Below are 22,168 nucleotides of genomic sequence, written 5' to 3'. Positions count from 1 at the left end.
GATAGAAGAATCAAAACACCTTATATTGCACTCATATGCTCTTAAACCATCCCACCTTTCCCACCTGGAAGTGGATGAGAATCAAAATCCTCTTGGGCATAAGACAAAACATTCCCTCTGACACTGCCCGTTTGCTCCTTGATATTTCTCTCAATGTGGATACACCAAGCTGAGCCAAATGAAGCTGATAATATGGAAAAGGCTGAAGCGGAGAGGGGCTGTCATGGCTTGACACCGGCCAAACGCCAGGCACCCATGACAGCTGCTCACTTGCTCTCCCCTGCCACAGTTGGGCAGAGGAGAGAAAAAAAATTTAATGAAGGGTTCATGAGTTAAGGACCGGAAGAAAACACTCCAAGGGCAAAACAGGCTCAACCTAGAGGTACAAAGTGAATTTATTACTAGCAGAGTCAGAGAAGGATAATAAGAAGTAAAATACGCCCTTAAAAACACCTTTTTTCCCCCAACCCCTCCCTTCTTCCCACCAACTGTGCAGGGAGACTGGACGTGGACGGGTGGATCTCTGCATCCCCCGTGGATCCCCGGGGGCTGCAGGGGCACCAGCTGCATCACCATGGCAATCACCATAGCCTGCAGAGGAATCTCGACTCTGGCTCCTGGAGCACCTCCTCCCCCTCCTTCTCCACTGACCCTGATGTCTCCCTGCAGAGATCCACCCGCAGCCCCTGGGGATCCACGGGGGATGCAGAGATCCACCCGCAGCCCCCGGGGGAGGTGCCCACGCCGGAGCGGGCGGATGCCTGCAGGAGGCTGTGATCCAGTGGCAGACCCGGTGGAGAGGGGCCCTGCTCCCAGGCTGGAGCAGCCTGGCCTTGGAGGACTGCACCCCGTGGGAAGAGTGACCCATGCCGCAGCAGTTTTGGGAGGACTGTTTTGCCTGTGGGAGGGGCTCATGTTGCAGCAGTTTTGGGAGGACTGCTGCTCGTGAGATTGGACCCACGCCGGGGGAGTTCACAAAGAACTGTCTTCCCTGGGAGGAAACCCACGGTCTCACAGGGGAAGGATTCCTCTCCCTGAGCAGCAACAGCAGATCTCAGGTGACGAAATGACCAAACCTCCACGTCCAGTCTCCCTGCACAGTTGGTGGGAAGGAGGGAGGGGCTGGGGGGAAAAAAGGTGTTTTTAAGGGTGTATTTTACTTCCTATTATCCTCCTCTGACTCTGCTAGTGGTAAATTCACTTTGTACCTCTAGGTTGAGCCTGTTTTGCCCTTGGAGTGTTTTCTCCCAGTCCTTATCTCAACTCATGAACCTTTCATTAAATTTTTCTCTCCTCTACCAGGCTGTTCAAGGGGAGGGTGAGTGAGTGACTTTTGTGGGTGCCTGGCATTTGGCCAGTATCAAAGCACGACAGAGGCAAAAGTTTGGAAGGAAGCAGCTTGCACTGTGCTCATTTCATTGCAGAAGCTTCACATAATTTGCTGGGAAGAGGCCAGCTCTGCCATGACACTGTCCCCGCCACCAGCCTTCATCCACCATCTCAATGTGCGTGATTGTGTCATCAGGATCAAAAGAAATCTCATCATCTCCATCTGCAAAAATTGTCAAGAAAAGACAGTCATAATGCAAAGAGAACCTCAGAGAGAGCTGGTTCACATTCCTCCTCCCACCTTCCCCCAGGCAGGAGAAGACAGAACAAGTGCTCTGATAACCCCCAAGAGTTTACCTCACCCAACCCCATCCAACAGCACAGATAAAGCAGAGAAAGAACAAGACATCACAGGTGAAAGATGAAGTTTCTCTGTTCTGTCCTGGTTTGGGCCATGACAAAGCTAATTTTTTGCAGTTGCTGGGAGGGGCCATGGCCAAGACACGGAGATTATTCTATACCCCCTCATGTCATTGCCAGGGGTGGGGGAAAGGGACTCTCGATTCCGAGGAAGACGGGGTTCCTTCTGGTTGAGAAAATGTGGTGGAGGGAGCCATCCAACCTTGTCTATTGTTGGGTATTTTTCCATGTGAATAATTTCTTTTCTTATACCTTTTGTTATTGATATTGTTGCTGTTACTGTTCACTTTCTTATTGCTGTTTCCAGTAAATTGTTCTTGTCTCAACCTGTGATCTTTGCCTTTTTCTGCCTCCAGTTGGAGAGGGTTTTTTTTTACTGAGAGTACTAAACTGGAGAATACCATTCCTAAGCCATGACAGTTCCCAAGCCAGGTCTCATTCTGCTTCCCAGGAGGAAGAAATTTAAACCACTAAGTCACAATCTTTTCCCCACTGCTGATGCAGTGAATCCCTATGTCCCCAGGGCACAGCCCTGCCGGGGCGCAGCACCTTCCCCTAAGCCGTGACGGCAGACCCACCTCCTTGGTAATCATAGAGAGCCACCGCACAGATCCCAGGATTCTGCCCCTCATAAGCGCTGTCCATGTTCCCTGCAGAACACAGGACGGACAAATGAGACAGAGGCTGAAGCAACCACACAGTACTGGTCAGTGCCACCCTCTAGCCCAGCTTTGGGGAAGCACATCCAAACCCTGTCAACAAGGAGAGGTGCACCACATCCCCAAAGCAAGGTGTGACTTCCCTCCCCTTCTTCAATGAGACAGCTGGGTCCTGATCTTTCATGCTCCTCTCCCAAGAAAAAGGTGGGGAATAACTCCAACCTCTTCACTTGCCATCTCCAGTACCAGGAAAGCTGCAACAGAAGCACCAACAGCAGCCCATGCAGTTTGCTCCTGTGCTTAGACAAAGGCTACCTGCACTCCTCACACCAGGAGACTCCACCAGACCAGGTCTCACGAACACCAGCCACGTGAGGAATGGGCTGAACCAGAGGCATCCTCAGGCCCTGGTGCAGCACTGGCAGCCGCTTGCCAGGAAACTGCAGCAAGAGTGTTGGTCCACATCCAGCTTCTCCTGAGGCTGTGGCAGCCTCCTGCCCAGACCCTGATCCAACAGATTCCTGCTGTCTGGTCCAGCATCCCATGCAGCTCAACTGCACCTTAGAGCTGGACAGGGGAGTGGGACACAACCAAGTCTCCACCATCAGGAGCTGCTATCCTGATCACAGTAGACTTCAGGATAAAAATTCCTTCTGGACTTTTTCCCATACATCCAGTGAGGTGAGTGGACAGGTACAAACTCCCCAAGACATGGGCTCTTCCATCAGTACTCACCCAGGTGCGGCTGGGTCTGTCTGGGCTCCTGAGGAAGGATCACCTCATAGTCTTCACCTTCATCTCCTCCAAAGTCATAGGTGGCATCCAGCTTTCCCAGTGGGGCTGGCAGCTCCTCATAGTCAGCAACTCCACTGGTACTGTCACAGTAGTCAGAGGGCTCTGGCAGCTCCTCATAGTCTCCACCAACATCCGAACTTATACTGTAGGTGGGCTGACCTTGGCTGGGGACCTTGCACAGCTCAGCATTCAGATCTGCTGGCCTTGGTGGCAAAGTGGGTGGTACTTCTTCATCCTCCCTTTTGGCCTCCTGCCACGAGGTGAGAAAGTGACAGTAAAGTCACCTGAAAGGCACCCACCACAGGCAGCTCTTCCCTGACTGCCAGCACCTGACACAAGGCAGCCCCTTTACTGCTGCCAGGGCACATCATCCCAGCACACATCATCACACAGCATCATCCCCTGCACACCAGGGAAACAGCTGAGCTACTCGGGCCATGCTGAACCAGCACCTGGGATTGCTCTGGAGACCCTCAGGGCTCATGTGTTTGAACTCTGTTCATGCTTCACTACTGCCCATGGTACTGCCACTGCACTGACCCACTCCCAGAGCTTGTCCCATGGGGTCGGGTGCTGTGCAGCCAAGTCCCATCCCCATCCCAATGCTCCCCCTTATCCTTCCTCTCACATGCTGGGGCTGTGCTCCACATCTTCCTGCAGGGCTGCCCACAAAGCACAGCCCCTCTCAGGTGAAATCCCCTCTGCCTGCTCCCCTTCCCAGCTCTCCCAGGCTGCCTTGGCACCTGTTCTCCTGGTGACACAGGCTGGTCCCCAGCAGTGCTCCTGGAGACCCTTGCTGGCACAGCTGGAGAGGCTGCCCCGGTGGGTTCCTTCTCTCTCGGTGGGATTTCCTGCTGGAGAAAAGCCATCAGACCATGCTCAGTCCCTTTGAACGAGTCCAGAACAATGGCTCTTCACATTCCCAACAGAGCAACTCAGAACATTTTCCTCCACCTACAAACCTGCTCTGGGCCTGGGCACTCATAGGCTGGTGACAACAGAGGGGCAGCCCTGAAGAGGAGCATGTTGGGGGGAACAGGACAGCTTCACTGTCAACACCCCTCTGGTCTCTGAGTGCAGGAAGAGCACTAGGTAGGAAGGCAAGTAAACATAGGGGCTGGGTGCCATCTCCAGTTTGCTGGAATGCATCCCACATACAGACTGCTGGGATAGCAGTGCTGGGGAGGAGTAACCACATTGTTTGCCAGGCACCACAGGCAAAAGGAGCTGAGTCCAGAGCACAGGTGCCATGGTTGGGCGCAGGTATGTCCTTATACGAGTGTTTGGTGTGCTGAAAAGGAAAGTCCAGTGACAACTGTGAAGTTCAGTGGCCATTCTTGGCAGATGCAGGGAAGCAGTTTAGGCATGAGGTTACCCTCAAGACACCAGACAGAAGGACATGGAGCTGCCTGGCTCTGAGGAAAAGTCTGTGTCATGAGTCTTGGAGGACATGGCAAGATGGCCCCGGCTCACCTGCTGCTGAGCCACTGGGTGCTCCCGGGCCTGCCGCCTCACCCGCTCCTCCTCTGCCTGCCTTCTGCTCTCCTCCTCTGCCAACTTGGCCATGTGCTCAAACCGTGACCGCAGGCTGCTGGTGCCACTGGAAGCTCCTGTGAGGAGACAGCTGATTGACCCAGCCCTACGTCTTCCTTCCACCACCCCAAGCATCCAGGAGAAACCCAGACCTCTGCCTCTTCCAGAGAATCTTGCAGTTCAGCCACTTTCTCCTGCCCTCCAGCACAGGTTAAACCCCCATCCCACCACTGCACACACCTGCCAGCATGCTGCCACGGAGGGACTGTGAGGCCCATAGTTTCCTAAGCCCAAGGCTGGAACTCAGGTCTCACCTGCCTCCAGGGGTCTTGTTTTCTCATAGGAGGAGGTGGGAGCTGCCATCTCATCAAAGCCAGCAGCACTCTGCAAGAGGAAGGGAAAGAATTGTTCAGTTTGTTGGGCAGTGCCAGTGCTGGGTTTGGGTACTGGTGATGGCAAGCTTTGTTCCCAGGTGTGTTTGTCCTCACCTGTACATCTGCCCTGGCCCAGGGGAGGCTGTTGGCTGCAGTCCCCTCTTCTGACACCTCCCTACCCTGGGGACGTGCCGGCTGCCCCCCTAGCCAAGGACACAGGTGTCCCTGCCCGAGAGGTGGCACTGAGAGCTGGAAAAGTGCTGTGGAGCCCAGCAAGGGAGGCTGAGCAGTGGCACAGTGTCGGGGTCTCCTCCCCCCGCCATGTAGCCCTGGGAGAGGGGCACGGGGTTTCCCTGCCCCTGGTCAGCCTCGTTCCCCATGGGTTGGTTTGTGTTCCCCTGCGCGGGCAAAGCAGCTCAGGTCCCAACTGTAAGAGTCCCTCAGCAGAGCCCCGGCCCTGCGGCTGGGGAAATAAACATCTCTGAAACATCTAGCAAGAATCCGTCTATATATATATTTCTTTTCCACGGGACTCCTGGTTTGATATAGGCGTTACAGTATCCCCACTGTAACAGCACAGGACAGCAGGGCTGGGAACACTCCCTGTACCATGGCAAGGAGCTGAGGGGTTGCCTGGCAGGATGCCTGGCCATCTGCCTCTTCCCCAGGCCCAGGAACACTATTCATCCATCCCTGCACTCCCAGTGGCACAAAGCCTGAAAGCACTTCCCTGCTGCATGCACAGCTGCCTCACCTGCCATGTGTGTGCAGTGGCACAGGCTGGAAACCAGCATCTGTGTGTGAATACCTGCGGCATCACTGGCTTCAGGAGGTGTGAAGAGATGCTGAACTGGGAATAGTATTGGTGGGGAGGTTGCAGGAAAATCAAAGTGAGATAGAGAGGGCTTAAGAGTTTATCTGCTTTCATGAGAAAACTACTTCATGCAGAAAGGAACCAGCAGGTAGGACCCACTTTTCAGCCTGACACTTTACACCAGGTGCTGCCTGCAGGTGTCACAATAGGCTGGTGCCCGACTGCCACTGCCGCCGCCATGGATCCCTGTCAGCAGCTCTGCTCTCCCTGCAGAAAACACCCCCGAGCAGGCAAACCAGCCTGCAGGCTCAGAACCAGGTGTCCACAGGTCACAGCAGGGGCCTGGACATGCTGTGTATATGACAGCATTTGTGTGAGACTTAGTCTGACACTGAGAGTCCAGAACTTTACCAAAGGGGAGTTCAGGCTGCCTGAGGGTCTGTTATGCTCTCCTCTGGTGCAGTGAATTCAGAACTTCTGCAGCGCCTAAGGACCAGGCAATCAGACACTTAGTTACTTGCCCAAATATCCTTATTTTTACTATGTTTGTTTATGCTTCAGTATTCTCAAAACACACAAGTTCATGTTCACTTTGAGACAAACAAGAACTGCTTATCTCCTCTGCACCCTGCTTCCCAAAGGACCCACAGCCCTTCTACCAAGTCGTCATCTGCTTTTGCATGTTGTTTTTGACCACAGACAAGATGTGACTTTTTTCAATGCCCCTCCATTTGCTGTTGTTAAATTCACAGATAGTGCTAATCTCTTCTGAGGGCAGGACAACATTCCCTCTCTGCTGCTGGCCCAGCCTACACACGCAGCATGGACAGGACCATGTGGGTTGCTTCAGTGTGTTTATATCCTCTCCTGCTTCCCCGAGCTCCCGAGGACAGCAGCATTGGTGCTGTACCAGGCACAGCACTGTCCCCCACAGCAGGGAAAGCAGGTTTCAGGAAAGGCACCCTTACCACCTCTTCCAAATACCCCAAAGCTCCAGGATTCGCACCTTTTAGGCTATCCACACCCATGCAGATCATCACCCACTGGCAGGACCCCTTTTGCTGACCGAGCCTTCAGGGCAGCCTGCCAAGCACAGAATTAATCCCAGTGCTTCAGTCTGAGATGTGACTGTAGACGAGCCCAAACTGAAAACCTGAACCAGCTAAGTGGGTGACCTCTTCTCATGCATGTCAGATTGATCTATGCCAATCCCATTCTTGATGGGGTTTGTCAAGCTGTGCAGGGAGATTTAGCACCTAAACAGACCATGAGGCACTCCTTGATAGGAGTGAAAAATCTGCAGAAGGTAACAAACAGCAGAGAAGCGAGGAGTTACAGACAGTGCCATGAGGAATTCCCTGCATTACAGTCTCCCCAGGCTGCATCCCTCTACACCCTCTGGCATTTTGCACTCAGCCAGTTCCTTCTTGCCATAGCTGTTTACTGAGCACTGGGATCTCACCCCCACCTGGAGAATCTCTTTTTTTTCAGCTAGGCAAAAAGCAGTGATTAGGAGGAAGCAATTTCAGGCTGCAGCAGTCTTACCTTATCCACTCTATCCTTCTGGACCCCATAACGGCCTCCAAATCCCTTGGCATAGTCTGTATGGAAAAAATGTTATTTTACAGTATTTTTTATTTTGTGTGTATCTCTGACTTCAGTATGCTGTGAGCAGTGAAATGAGTTTGCATGTGTTATCTCTAGTTAGTTCCGTATGTGATGAGATATGGATAAAGCTAAGTGCTCTGGACAGTAGCTTTTAGGACTGATCCCTCCCTTGTTTCAGCTGAGGGCACAGGTGTGCATGGCTGTAGCTGCCAAACCTGAATCCAAGGCACCAGGGTGAGAGGCCAGTCACCCCACTTGAGTGGAGCATGGCCTTGTTCAGTGAAGTCAAATGTGCTGTACCCAAGGCATTCCTGGGATCTGTTCTGCCTCACTCCTTTGTGCTCACCTTTACAGTGAGCTTATGGTTAGGAATGTCCCTCACAGAGAAAGCACAGCAGAGTCTGGGAGTCCTGATTCAGGGACTCACATTCCATGTCCCCCACTGATCCAAGCACACACCTACTCTGCCCTTGTGCTTTGGGGTTCACTGTGTCTCAGCTGCTCTGCAACGTGCTGGACACATTCTGCAGCTGGATCTCTTACTATGAACCACAAGCTCCAGGTCTGTGTGTGCTCCAAGGAAACTGCTACCACCTCTGGCAACATTGCCTGACCTCTTTGGGATGCATGGGGTTGTACTTCTTCCTGATGGTCCCAGCCAAGGGCATTCTTGTCCTGACGATCCCTCTGGACCCCAAACTTCCCACCAAAGCCCACAGAATAGTCTTCAGCCACAGGGATCCAGATCAGGGCATGGAAGAGAACAGACAAGGGAGGGAAGGAGACAAGTGGCAGCAGTGTGAGTTCAGGCTTTTCTCACAGGTTTTCTGTGCCCAGGACTCGGACATGGAACAAGGCCAGATTTCCCCACTGGTGCTGCAGCAACAGCCCTCCCTCCTCCCTGGGATAGGTCTGCTGCTATTAGCACCTGCCTGGGCTTCCCCTTCACCCTTCCTTTGGTGATATGCTGTCCAAGAGATCCCTATGCCCACAGAACTCTTCTGCTCCTCTTCCTTTAGCCTGAACTCTTTCCAGAAGCCATGCACTGTGCAATGGCTTTCCTCACCTGACCCTTTCCCAACAGCTCCCTGTAGCTCTTCCACCATTCTGGCAGCAGATTGCAAAAGCCCTGCACAGTGCCCCATAGTCCTAGTGGGCAGTCCCCAGCTCCAGCCCTGCTCCCTGCCCTCAGCTGGCTCCCCCACCTCCTCCAGCAACCCCAGCCCCTCCAGCTCATCCAGCTCCTTCAGTTTCCTCTGCTCCCCCAGATCTCCCACCTCACCCAGCTTCCCCAGCTCACCTGGCTGCTGTGGCTCACCTTTCTGAGAGTCATGCTTCTCTGCCTGGCTCTTGTAGTCAAATCCCACAGCTGCTTTGTCCACCTTATCCCTCTCCACTCCATAACGGCCACCAAAGCCCTTGGAGTAATCTGAGGTGGTGTATGGAGTCAAATGCTGCCCCCAGTATGGGGCTGGTGAGGAGAGGATGGGGAGCAGCACTGGGAAGGGCCACCAGGGAGAAGGGATGGCAGCAGGGATTATGGAAAACGCCATAGAAAGTGAAGGGTTGGAGGGGACAGAGTGGATGGCAGGGAGCACCACAGATGAGAGCCCATAGGAATGGGGGCCCAAGGCAAATGTGGGTCAGGGCACCAGGAGACATAGCAGGCCAGGAGGAAAGGAAGAAAATGGACATGCCAAGGACAGTGGGAGATCTGCCACCCACAAAGGCAAAGCCAAGCAGGACTTGGGCACTGACACCTGGGGCATCACTCCCTAACCCACCTCCAGAGCCAGGATTTCAGCCTGTGGTCTGCCAGCCTTGGGAAAGTGCTGTAAGTACACTGAGCTTTGGAAGTACAAGAATAGCAAAAGGGCTTACGTTTGCTATAGTGGAATCTCAGCTTCCACACGGAAGCACCTGACCCTGGGGACTGCCACCAAGGCTGAACCCCCCTTTCTGCAGACATGCTCCCACTCTTCTCACTGGCACGCTTGCCACTGTGTGAGAGCACATCACGGTTGCCTTGTGCCTCTCCTTCTTCCGTCTCCAAACTAGTGATCCATTAATGACTTCAGCCATGTTCAGCTGTTTTCTAAGGACCACCTTGTTATTACTGGCTGATTCCTGAGACATTTCAGCCTTCATCCTGACTCCTGGCTGTACAGACTCCTCCTTTTAGACACCTGCCTGCTTGGTGTCTAAATCCTGCCCTTCAGGAGTAAATTGGAGTCGCTTCTCCCTGGTCCCTGACACTATTCTCACAGGTCTGCATTTCATGGGACTGAGTTGAGGTGTCTCCAAGAACTTCAGCTGTACCAATCCATGGAGGCTATGATCTAGAGAAACATGCATAAGAACATTATGTATTCCAGAATGGATCTCTGCTACATAGAAGCTCAGTTACTTAATCTGTAAGTCCCAAAATTGCTTAAACTTATTGTGACTAAACTATTACCTACTTATGGGGCTGTTATGAAATGGATCTTTAAGAGAGCAGTTTTCAGTAAACACAGATTTTATGACTGTTACCTTGCTGCTAGAGCTTCCAGTATGGACACATTTTTATGAAAAGCAATCCAAACACCCTATTTCTGACATTTCCATTTCCTGAGCAATTTCTGTGGTTTCACACAGCCTGATGAATTTCTATGTCTACAAGAATATGTTAATGGAGCACAACTGCATGTGATTAATTATTTTAAGATCAACCAATAATGCCTCAAACCATTTTCCCTCTTTTAGAGTTTCCTTTTAAATGAATCTGATTCAATTCTTTCCGTGGTAATGCAGTATTCCTCACATTTACCTCAAACAGCAACAGACTGTGGGGTATGCCCAGCCCCTGCCCTGGAGGGACATCTGCTGAGATAAGGAGATTGCTTAACCTCCCAGCAAGACTCCCTAGAAAGGCAACCGCTTTTCAGCTATGGCGAGAAGACGACAGAGCCAGAATCCTCTGGGAGACCCCATGCAGATCCTTTGTAACCCATTGGCCTTTACCCTCTGACACCCACCCCCTGTATCCCTATAAAAGCCAGCCCTCTACCCCTGCGAGGGCAGAGAGAAGCCCGTCACTGGCCTCCCCTTCCCCAGGCACGGATGAATAAAGCTACCTCGTGCAGAACAGCTACACAGGCCTCTTGTCTCTCCCTCTCCCTGGTCTGGGCTGGAGACTGCCCTGTAGAGCAAGAGCTGGAACCATGAGCTGAAAATCACTAAGAGCTGACAGCTTCTCTGCACGGGACCTGGGAAGACGATCCTCCATGGGACCATCTCTCTGGACTGGTCACGGCGTCGTGGGTCAGAGCTACTGACCCCACACCAGCTGCCTTAACAGACTGCCCTCTCATCAGAGATGAGATCTCATCTCAGAGACGCCCTCTCATCTTCTCTTGGGTGCAGAATATTTAAAATACCCTTAGTTTCAATTCTTGCACTGTTTGTTGAATTATCTGCAGAATTCTGCAGAAGTTTGGATGCTCTGTAGGGTTTTGTTTTCATACCCATTGTTGTACCTTTTCCTTACAGGGCTGCTTTTGCAGCAGTCACTTCTCAAGTGCTACAGTGCTTGGGCATCCTCTGGAGCAGTTCTAAGAAGGGCTTTGAGAGGACAGGGAGCACCAGCCATCCATTGTAAGGTGGGGGTGTCTCCTCTGCTCAGCCAGGATGGGGCTTCCACCAAAGCAAAGCACAGAGACAAGCAGGATGTACAGTATGAGGATGGTGAAAGGACAGCAGGGAATGGGGCCACAAGGGTGATGGACTGGGAACAGGAATCTGAAACAAGAGACAGGAGATTGTGCCACAGCCAACAGCACGGGATACTGGGAACAGAAGAGAAGCTGGGCAAAGGGTCAAGGGGCCACATGTGCTCGTGGACTTGCCTTTCTGGGATGAGTGTTTCTCCACCTCACCCTTGTATTCAAAGCCCAGTGCTGACTGGAACAAGAAGGGGAGGACTGTCAGTCATCCTGAGGGCCAAGATGGATCTCAGACTCCCTCCCATGGGGCCAGGCTGTTACCAGCTCCCTGTCTTGTGCTGCAGAGTGCAGGGGCAAACACCACAGCCCCCCAGGACAAACAGTGTTCTGCCTGGATGGGACAGGCCCACCACATCAATGCACACCAGTTATCTCCACAGGTGCCCCACACTGTGTCATCGGCCACTGGCCCGCACACAGGTGAGCTGTGCTTCAGAGAGACCACAGCACACGACACACCCTGCACACCCCGAGCTTTGAAAATTGAGCCACAGTCTGGCATGCAGCAGTGCTCTAGGCCACAGGCACATATTTCAGCTGCAGTGTCCAACACACCTTGTCAGCTCGGTCCCGCTGGACTCCAAACTTGCCGCCAAAGCCCTGGGCTGCATCCGTCTGGGAGGAGTGCTTTCCAACATCAGCAATGTACTCATGTCCTACTGCGCACTGAGAGGAGAGACAGTATGACATGAGCATCCATGGTGGACAGACAGAGATCCACGTGCTTCTACATGCTGCTGACACGCTCGTAGCCACGGGGTAACAGGTCCAAGCTGACTGTGCCAACGGTGGCCATGCTCTCCACGTGGCCTTTGGCAGCACAGCTCTGCTCTGAGGCCTGGAAGGAGCCTCAAGGGCTATCATCTCACAAACCATCCCCACTGCCAGCTCACTAAGCAAAGTGCGGGCAAAGAGCAAAGCCAAATACCATCTGCTCTCAAGTGCTGGTGGAGTTGCATGGTGGATAATCACAGGGGAAAGAAAAGTGCAGATAGGCACACACAACCGAGAACTCCAGGCAGAGATCTGGCACCCATTCCCCATTTCTTCATCTGACAGTGACGGCCAGCAAACCTGGCCACAGGCCAGGCCAGGATTCTGCTCTCCCTGCTGGAGGTGCTGTGACCAGGAACCACAGATACTCTATGCCAAAATGGAACAGCTGTGCTCAGACTCTGCCGGACCAGACGGAGGGTGTTTTTGTTGAGCAACTTCTTGGCCTTTGTCCAGTTGCACCAGGATGCTGCAAATGTTCAGCTTCTGCCCCTTCTCCTGAGGAGTGTGTGCAGTTCCTGACTACAACACCTCTGGCAGGGAGAGCAGGGAATTTTTCAGGACAGTCTGTTTCTCACCCTGCCATCCTGGTATTGTTCAATCCCACAGTGACCACACCCACTGAACTCTACTGCAATCGAATCATCTCACTTCTGAAAAAGAAATATTAAATGCTGAAAGGTGCAGGAAGAAGCATTATGATGATGATCATCACAAAACATAGACAGGATCTGATGTCGAAGGCTTTATCTCAGGGAGATATGAGGTCTGTAATGCAGAATTTGAGAAGGGAATTACTATACATTAGTTCCACAAGCACAAATAGGGAGGCACCAGATTTAATTGTTATGCAGCAGGCTTGAACAGCCACAGGAAGTCCTTCACAGCTAAAGGCAGCATTGCAAAGAAGTTGTAGAGATGAGTTATGCAAATGAATTCAAACAGATCCTGGATACAGATTACGGGCTAGCTGGACATGTGTGAATCTGTGCAGCCATGCAAACTCTCCATTCTCTCCCTTCAGGGTCAGGCCAGAAAACAGGGATGCCCCTTCCTTTATGAGAAAAGCACTTTTCCACTGAGGCTCAAGGAAGCCTTCCACAGCTGTTACCTTATCCATTCGGTCTCGCTCTGTTCCAAATTTTCCCCCATAGCCATAGGATGCCTTGGGGCCAGTCTCCAGCTCCTTCTTCTTGATGACCTCATGTTCCTCTGATACCTTGTTCCTCAGCTCATGGATGCTGGAGACAGAGACAGGGCAGGTCAGCGTGGGATTTTGCAGAGCCATGCAGCTGGCTGGAGCATCCCTGTGCCCCTGCACCAGCCAAAGCCCAGCACACAGCAGGACATGCACGCAGGACCAGCTGCCACCGTGTGCCTGCGCTGGGCTCCCCTGGGTGCCAGCCACACACGCGGCCACTGTGCCTGAGAGGGCAGCCCGGCGTCTGGCAAGGGACCAGAGTAATGGGCTCAGGGGGACATCCAGCCCCCCTCCTGCGGCCCTGTTCAGGGCTACGCCCCGACTTTCTCGGAACCCCACACCTTCCTTTTTCTGAGTGCTGCACTGGACACACTGCAGGGCCGCGCTGGGCTGTCCCGAGGGAGCTGCAGCCGCGGGTCAGCCCCGGGCAGGGAAGGAGCGGGAAGCCTTTGCACTGGGGCAGCCCCATGTGCAGGTATTCCCCCTGATCCCCCACAGCAGCCCGGGCGGCCTGCGGACCCCGCTGCGGGGCAGCACCCAGCGAGGAGCCGCACAACAGGAGGCCGAGGCGGCGCCCGCCCCGCCGGGAGAGCTCTCCCGGCCCCGCCGCAAGCCAGCCCGGATGCGGCCGGTCCCCGCGGCGGGACGTGCCCGCGGGAACGCCCCGCTCGTCCTCCCGCAGGGCCGGTCCCCCACACCCCCCGGTGCTGGTTCCCCCCGTCGCACTCACTCGATGTGCCCGGCGCGGCCGGAGCCCTCGATGGTTTTGGCTCCCCAGCGCTGCTCCCGCTCGGAGATGTCGTTCTGCGGGGCGAACCGCGGCCGTCAGCCCCGGCCCCGCACGGGGCTCGGTGCCGCTCCGTCTGACCAGGCACAGCCCAGAAGTCCCGGCACCCCATCCCCGCCGCCCGCCGACGCCCTGCAGGACAGTGCAGGGCAGGGCCGGGCCGGGGTCTCCAACCCACTCTGCAGAGCCGAGATGACACCAGGAGTCTGCGGAATTCGCTGTTCGGGAAAATACTGGAAAAACCGCAGAGACCTCAGCCCTAGAGCCTGGCTATCACAGCCTTGTTTTGTAGCTTTGTGGAAGGTCTGAACATACATTCGATAAAGTGAAGCATCAATAAAGTCTTTCCTAATATACAGTAAAGCTGAAAATATGTATATATGAAAGAGAATGAAAAAAATCAATACAAAGTCTTATTCTGTTCATTAGTTTGACTGCTTCCACAAATAGAAGAAATTAGGTAAGCAAAAGAATTGGACAGTGTAGACTTTTCCTAAAACATTAATAACTTGAAACTATGAGACAGGAATTTGCTTTTCTGTCCCAAACTAGAATTTCTTACTGGAAATAATTAGGCAAGACTGAACCTTGAAAACACAGGACTTTTGTCTAACAGGAGAGGCTAATTAGGAAAGTAATAGAGAACCAAACGGAAAATGAAAATCATGACCCTGTATGAATGCAGAGTGCTCCCCAGGCTGAGCCCTTCTGCTCTCTCACCAGCTCACTCAGAGTCGGTCTAGATAGAAAACAAGACTAAAAGAGGCACAGAGCTGCATCTGCACAAGCTGACTCTATTTAGAGTAGGATTTTCCATCTGGAAAAAAAGAGAAATGAGGGAAATCCTGGGTCCTGTACAGTTACAAACAGTGTGGGACAGAAAAAATTAAGTTTTCACTGTGTCTTGTAACATACGTTGTGGGGAGGACAAGGGAAGTTACCAGGGAGCAGGTTTAAGAAACACTGCATATTCTGTACTCCTTAAGTGCCATTACTTGTGGTCAGCCATAGGGTGTGCAATGATGTAGGAAGTTCTGGAGACTAAACCTGGTGTTAGAAGTGGCTCAGACAGGTCACCTGACAATACCTGCAGGGGCTGGTGGAACTCAGTTGATCCTGCCCTGCCAGCGGTGCTGCATGCAGTGCCAAGCCCTGAGCCCCGGCCCAGCTCAGCAGTAAGTGCCCAGGGCCAGGAACTCTTCACACCACCAGTATAACAGTTGCCACACCAGACACTCACCACGAAATCAGGGTCTGTGTCCCAGTCGTCTCCCTGAGCCTCCACCTTCACTGACACGTTGTGTCCCACAACTGCTTTCCACATCTGCACAACAAGGACATGGTGTCACCCATGGCCACAGCTGGCTCACACCCAGTCACAGCAGAACTTGGGCTGGAAGGAGTCCTTACAGGCCGCCTGTCCTCATACATCTGTCCCTCATATAGGACAGGGCACCCCAAAAAAGCTGCTCCTGAGCCCCAGCATGTCTTATGGCAAAACACACAGGGAGTGTAGGTGTAAACCACAGCCTTCATGCACCCTGACTATTAGGTTAGAACACACACCTTATTATAATGTAAATAAATGCTGGCATCCAATTACCAGATTCTGCTTTCCCAACACACATTAATTTTCTGTGCTGTGGGAGGCTGTTCCCTATGTTAACCCCTCCTTTTAGCACAGTTGCACACACCAGTATGGCGTGCTCCAACACTGTGACACTGTGCTGCTGGAACTGAGGTGGACTCTTCAAGCCTCTTGTCTGTTTTTCAACCTTTTAATCCCTTCCCAGTAGCCTCAAGAAGGGCCAGAGCAAGGCTGGACAGAGGTGTAACAGAGCTGGTGCTGTACGGTGTTCATGTCTGTCATGTGGAGAAAATGGGAAATGGGGTAAAAGCACTGAGGATGTAGGGTTAAACTGGCTGAGGCTGTGGTGGAACCACTCCTGCAGGCCTGGAGGAAGTGATGGGCCCAGGAAGAGGAAGTTAAAAGTAATGTGAAATCTAAAAACCCTGTGTTTCATTTTCAAGGTGACTGTGAAAAAAACATAATGAAAATGTCCCACCCCCACACAACTGAGCTTTTACAAAACGAGAGAGAGATAAAAGACGAGTTGGTTGCCCCTACACCCCAGAGCAATCACTCTCATCAGAGCCCCATCCCTTCATATCCCACCCCTTTTACTGCCTGCAGTGTTGAGGAATCGCAAGTTCTGCTCTGTGTTGCCCAAAGCAGCTTTTTCATGGGGCAGAAAGAAAGATGGAAGAGAATGTACAGGAAAGACTGAGCTAAGCTCTGTTCTCCATCACACCAGAATGTGACCAAATCAACAGGAAGGAAGAGACCTCCTATGTGCTGGATCCTCAATTAACAGCAGTTTTTGCCATGTGCTGCTCAGCTGCACTAACCCCTCTCTCCCACAGCTGTATAGAAGGCTCAGACAGCCCCGGGCACCTGTGAAAGCAGAATGTTTATGCTGAGTAATTAAGTAATTATCTGTTTTTGCTAAGTGATTAACTGTCCCACGTCAAAAGCTGTTTAAATGAATAACCTTCCTGTTTAGTGCAGTGCACTGCTCATTTTCAGGCTCTCCTTTCCAGTTGAGTTTCAAGTTGTCCTTTCCAGAGAACCAGCACTGTAAGACCAGGGAGCGAAGAGAACAGAAACCAAATGAGCACAACAGAGATGATTCTTTCTTCTGTTCAACAAAGGTCAGGTAGTCAGCTAAGGGAGAAGATGAAGGGCTAAGGCAGATATACAGTGAAGACCTGGTTTTAGGCCTTCTCCAGGTGCCTCAGGACCACAGCATGTCTGTGACATTCCCCACTGACACAATCTGATGCCAAACTGAGTACAGCTAATTGCAGTTAGAAGCAGGGGAAGCAGAAAGGCTCACATGGACAACACAGCCCCATCTAACACCACCTTTCTTCTCTTTTTCCCCTCCCTAATTTATTGGCATCTCTCATGCCAAAGATTTTTCAAATTCATTGCTTATTTTTGTAAAGCATAAACCAGCAGTAATAACCAGCTAGCACAAGGCTGCTCATTATCGGGGCCATTGATTTGAGCTGATTTAAGATGGTTCAAGGTTTTAAATGCTCCTGTAAATGGTTCCTGACCATCCATTCTCCAAAGCCACCTGCCATACATTGTGGGAACTATGACAAACCACAGGCTGTAGCTGCATCACGAGGCTCTGGACACTGTCTGTATGAGAAATATCAGCCAGGGTAGCATCTCAAACCATTTTTTATCCCATTTTCCCCTGGGAAAACATCCACTACAGCACAAATACAGGGCTACCATACAGCAAAGTTATGCTGGTAGATTTGGTAATGTGGTTCTTCAGAGCCTCAAACACAAGAACAACGATGACGGGACAATGGCCTGAGAAGCAAATGCTGAGCACTGTCCACTAAAACATGCTTGGTCAGGAAGTTCTCTTTTCCCACCAAACACTGCACTTTTTTGTAGTAATTTCTCACTTTCCACTCCCAAAACCCACTCAAGTTTTCTTACCTTTAAAGGCTCACCAGTTCCTGCTGGCAAACTTGCTGCTTTTTGCTCAGGCACCTGCTGCCAGCGACAGCTTTGGGCCTGTGTCTCCTCCGAGTTCCTGTTTTAACTTCAGCTCTTTTCACTTCCTGCCTCCCAGCCCCCAGCTCTGCTCAAGTCGTGAGTCCCAGAACTGGCCCCAGTGCTGCAGTTCCCCTGCAGGCTGCCTCTGCTCTGAGACACTGACACAGTGCAGACCCAGTGGTTCCCCCATCAGCACAGTGGATCTCATCAGGTCCTAGCACACCTTGTGTTTTAAAGAAAACTCTCAAATGAGTATAAAAAATAAATTTCTGGTGGAGGCACAAATCCTGGAGCCAGGTATTGATGTCTTGAGCATGCCTTTACTTTCAATATCTCTCCCCATTACTTGGAGGATTGAGGAGAATGCTAACTGTGCTCCTGAACCTTTTCCCGTTCTGCCCATGGCCCTGAAAACTCCTTTGATCAACCTTGGACTTCTTGTTGCAACATCACCACTACCCACATGAAAGGACCAGAGTGGGCACTGTCCAAAGGCTGCATTGAACTTAGTCAGTCATCTGGTGACACCCCTGTTTCAGGCTCCCGGAAAGGCAGCAAGCAATCCTGAAAAGAATCTAGCATGTGGGTGCTTTCCTTCTGCTCAGGAGTGACTCACTTGTGACTGTACCCCTCTGTTGTTCTCCTCAGCACTGGCCTTAATGCAGCTCTCATTATGAGAGGTGGGTTGATCTGCCCTTGGTGAGGGCACCTGCATAGGTTCCCTCTCTTCTACATCATCATGTGCTTTGTCTGCCATTCCCAGATCCTAACACCTGTCCTGTAATGGGAGCTGAGAGGGTCAGGACGGTTCCCCATAGAGCTCCATGCAGTAACTTATATTCACTCCTCCCTATCCCATGATGTTGCCTTTCTCCTGGCACAAAACCAGACCCTGTCTCAGCCTCAGTGGTGGTGCAGAATTGGCGTGAAGTGTCCCAGGGATGATAGAGCACAGCTTCGTTGGTTGATCTCCTTCTCAGGCTCTACTGAAGATAGATCAAAAATCAAGGCAGGACAGGTCCATTGGAGAAGAAACAAAATGTTGAAATGTTTGAGACAGGAAACATCAGCTAAAAGGCCCCATCTTCATCAGGTCAAACCACAAAGCTGTTCAGTCAGATTACGCTTAGCAGACCAGGAGCTCCTTTTGAGGTTTTATTCCTATATTTAATCTAAGCCATAACTGTTCCATCTGCAGGTATAAAACATATAAATCTATCTGAGGCATCAGAATTGTGCCTTTCTTCAGTTCGGGGAAGAAAAATGCATGGGCTTAAAGGAAACATACTTTGCTTATAATAGTTGTTCCTGTTAAACACAGTGGAAACATTATCTACAGCCTTACAACACCACAACGCTGGCGTTCGTTCCAACAGTGGTGGGGGACTGTAGTAGTGACTATGAACAAGGGTATCTGGTTTTGGCTACAGAAAGTTGGAAGGGGACAGTTTAACTGTCCCATCTGAGTTACCAGCACATTCCAGCTCACTGTTGCCAACTCCTGTATCTGTCCTAGGGTTGCACAACTCTAACAGAGTGCAGCACTCAGGCAAATGTGGAAAAGTAAACCCCAGCAGATATTGTTTTACTGGAGTTGCTTCCACGATTCATGCAATAGTTTGGGTTGGAAGGAACCTTAAAATCATTAGTTCCACACACCCCTGCCATGAGACATTGCCTATTCAAGTGCTATTTCCTTATTTTGTCAATTGAAAAAGGCTGAGCAAGAGGTATGATAGGGAAAAAAGGTCAGCACCTAGGCATTCACACTGTATAAAGAAACAGAGCTTCTGCCCATCACACAAGGCAGCGCACACAAAAGAGACCTGCGGTCCCACTGTGTCCCACACAAGGTGTGGTGATAGAGCAGCACTGCATCCTCCACTTTGACAGTTGCATGACAACATTACACAAATTCCATCTGAAAAATAAACTTTATTATACATACAGGAGCTCATACCCCAGGAAGCTATAGACAAACTATTTGGTCACTGAATTTTACATAGCTAGAGGAAGTTCACACTGATAATTCATGGACAGCACAAGAGGATATATAGTGCCAGTGCTCTGGACCTGCCAGAGATCCAGCTGGTTTAGCTACCAGTGAAATCAATCCATCCTCAAACAGGCTTACTTGCACTGGCTAGAGCAGCTTAGTTTACCAGCAATATCAAAAGAGCTACCTCTTTCCCATGGGAAAAATGTGAGTGCTAATACTCTACTAAGAGGCAGATAGGATTCTCCTGGCCAGTACTCTGAATGAAATGACCACTCGGGATCTGACAGCAAACACGACTGGAACTTCCTTGGCATTCAACAGTCTCCTTTTGGAAGAGGGCAGTCTCAAATTCAGGAGGTCTTTAGAAAACATATGGAAATATATCCATATTTCCATATATCCTAAAAGATCCAGTCCATTTGCATCATTTGATTTGGGTCCAAACATGGCCAAACATCAGCACCAGCTTTCTACACCAGAGATACCAGAAGGTTTCAGAACTCTGGCTCTTTCCTCAGCACAGGGGAGAGAGTTTATTTCTGGAGTTTCTGCCTTTGCTTTGGGCCCACACAGCACATTATGGACCCCTTCAACACAGCCTGTGCAGGTTCAGTTTCAAGACGAGTGTTTAGTAGATGAGAAAGCAGGAGCAGGGCTGCTCTTATTTCTAGAGGTAAGGGAGCACCTTCCATCATGAGAGGTGCACAAATGCTATAAATAGGAGGAGTTTTAACTTAAGAGCTAAAAAGTTTCATGTTTCCTATTCCTTTTAAATAACTAAATTACTGGCATTACTTTACAGCCCCGTCAGGGCAGACATATGACTGATTTTAAATGGAATGTTCACCAGGGTCAGATATACTAATTTTGGCCCTTCTTCAACAGGAGATGCAACTGAGCAGGAAACATGATTTTAAGATTCACATTCCTTAAAGTGCCCATAACTTCCTTAGGATATGCATTTCAGACAGCTCTGAGCCACGGAGAAAATCTAAGGGGTGGAAGAAAGGGAAGACAATTCTTCTTTTTACACCCAGCTACAGTGTTCCTCCAACCCCACTCATGGATTCAGCCTAAGAGGGGGAAGATTCTGCAGTTTTAGAAGTGCTGACATACTGCAGCAACTCGAGTATTTTTCTTACTTCTGACCGCAGCACGATACTGTCTAAAATGAGTGATACTACTTCCAGGTACAGGAACAGATGCTGTCCTCAAGGCTTGCAGCACAACCCTGGATCAGAAAATGAACCACTCATGTAGAAACACCGAGGGAATGGCAGATCTCCTGAGAGCAGCTCCCCAGCACCAGCACTGACTCTTAACAGCATGCTGGGTGCAGCTGCTGCTTCAGGGCTGGTTTGGGAAAGGCGGCGGCTGGGAGAAGTGCTGCCCTTCTGTAAGGGCGTGCAGGCCCTTGATACGCACAGGGCTGAGGCTCCATAAAAGGCTGTCACTCCTCTTCACAGGTGGCCTGTAAAGCACAGGAAGAGCAGAACATGGAGAGCAAGAAGATACACAGCCACTAGCAGAGGCAAGTGGGTCCGGGAGCGGAAGAGAGAGCGTAACAGGCGTCGTAGTCCAAGAGTACTCCAAGTCTGGAAGAGTAAAGAGAGAGCAGTCACTACAAGGAATGGTTGTGTCCCCAGCTGCCTTCATCCAGAGCTCTCCAGACCATGGAGGTAAGTTTGTTTAGGCTAATGAGCATAAACCTTCCCCAAATCATTCACTGTCAGATCCTAACACTAGGGCATCAATCCTCATGAAATATTGCCGTTCCCCTGCTCTCTGCAGGTTTTCCATGAACCAGCCCCATCCAATCCTGTTTCCAGCATGGCAAAAGCAGAAGAATTACACAGTCCCCAACCAATTTATGTGTGTCTACAGAGGGATTTAACTGCTGTAGGTTCACAGTTTCTTGCGTCAGCTGGGGCTCACGTAATTGACAGCTGCGAATGTTAAATTCTTACTCTGCTGGAATTACTATCCATGGAGTCGATCAGCAAGGACTGCTCGTGACCTGGAGTCATATCAATGCTGGCACTTAAGGAAGATGCCCACTCACTTGACTGCAACCTGCCACAACAAACATGAAATTAAATTCAGTTTCTTATTATGATGCCCCAAATCAACACTGTAATCAAGCTCAGGAAAGAAGGTATTTCTCCAAAAAGGAATCAACCCCTGCAAGCAAACCCTGGCTTCACTTGCTAAGAACTGGTTCCATTTGTCCAGGTTTCAGGCCTCCTGAGCTCACATTGAGAAAAAGAACAGGGTGACCCAACTAGCAGGAGTCTTTTTTCCTTTCAAGTGAAATTTCATAGTGTGACTTGAAAGAAGCCAGGGCAGATGATACACCTGTATGTTTTAAGTTCTGTGAAATTATTTTTGAAGCCAGCTCTAGCTGCAATAGTGCTGGTTCTTTCTAACTATTTTCTAGTGACAGAGGCAGCAGTCACATCCTGGGGCTGCCATTTATTAATGAGATCAGCTGCAGGAGGCTTTTACAGACTTCAATGACAGAAGGAGCT

The 22,168-nt window shown here is 50.9% G+C and overlaps 2 protein-coding genes across 5 annotated transcripts in view; both read right to left on the bottom strand.

Moving 5' to 3' along the window:
* Positions 1-1,320: 1,320 nt before the first annotated feature.
* LOC138120474 (hematopoietic lineage cell-specific protein-like) lies at positions 1,321-17,657 on the bottom strand. Of its 2 annotated transcripts, none has more exons than XM_069033214.1 (15): positions 17,582-17,657; positions 15,299-15,382; positions 14,002-14,075; positions 13,182-13,311; positions 11,852-11,962; positions 11,420-11,474; positions 8,851-8,961; positions 8,147-8,257; positions 7,470-7,525; positions 5,051-5,120; positions 4,677-4,813; positions 3,947-4,054; positions 3,144-3,453; positions 2,328-2,399; positions 1,321-1,552 (listed from the first exon to the last, which is right to left on the bottom strand). In XM_069033214.1, the coding sequence occupies exons 2-15, from the start codon at positions 15,380-15,382 to the stop codon at positions 1,416-1,418; spliced, it is 1,566 nt and encodes a 521-aa protein (XP_068889315.1). In that variant the 5' UTR covers positions 17,582-17,657; the 3' UTR covers positions 1,321-1,415. The 2 variants fall into 2 exon arrangements, with proteins under 2 accessions (XP_068889315.1, XP_068889305.1); XM_069033204.1 differs by having other exon boundaries at positions 1,322-1,552; positions 3,947-4,057.
* Positions 17,658-19,556: 1,899 nt separating this feature from the next.
* Positions 19,557-22,168, bottom strand: part of GOLGB1 (golgin B1) — a 41,136-nt gene continuing 38,524 nt past the window's right edge. For all 3 annotated transcript variants that reach the window (XM_069033174.1, XM_069033192.1, XM_069033184.1), the window contains exons 23-24: positions 21,608-21,713; positions 19,557-21,235 (exon numbers count right to left, since the gene is read on the bottom strand). In XM_069033174.1, coding sequence (XP_068889275.1) covers positions 21,101-21,235; positions 21,608-21,713 — 241 coding nt within the window. In that variant the 3' untranslated portion in view covers positions 19,557-21,100. The remainder of the gene's footprint in view (positions 21,236-21,607; positions 21,714-22,168) is intronic.

This window comes from Aphelocoma coerulescens, chromosome 1A (genome assembly GCF_041296385.1).
Source record: "Aphelocoma coerulescens isolate FSJ_1873_10779 chromosome 1A, UR_Acoe_1.0, whole genome shotgun sequence".
In the NCBI taxonomy this organism is placed as follows: domain Eukaryota; kingdom Metazoa; phylum Chordata; class Aves; order Passeriformes; family Corvidae; genus Aphelocoma; species Aphelocoma coerulescens.
Note: the sequence above shows the minus strand (reverse complement) of the source record. Positions and strands in the feature narration are given on the sequence as shown.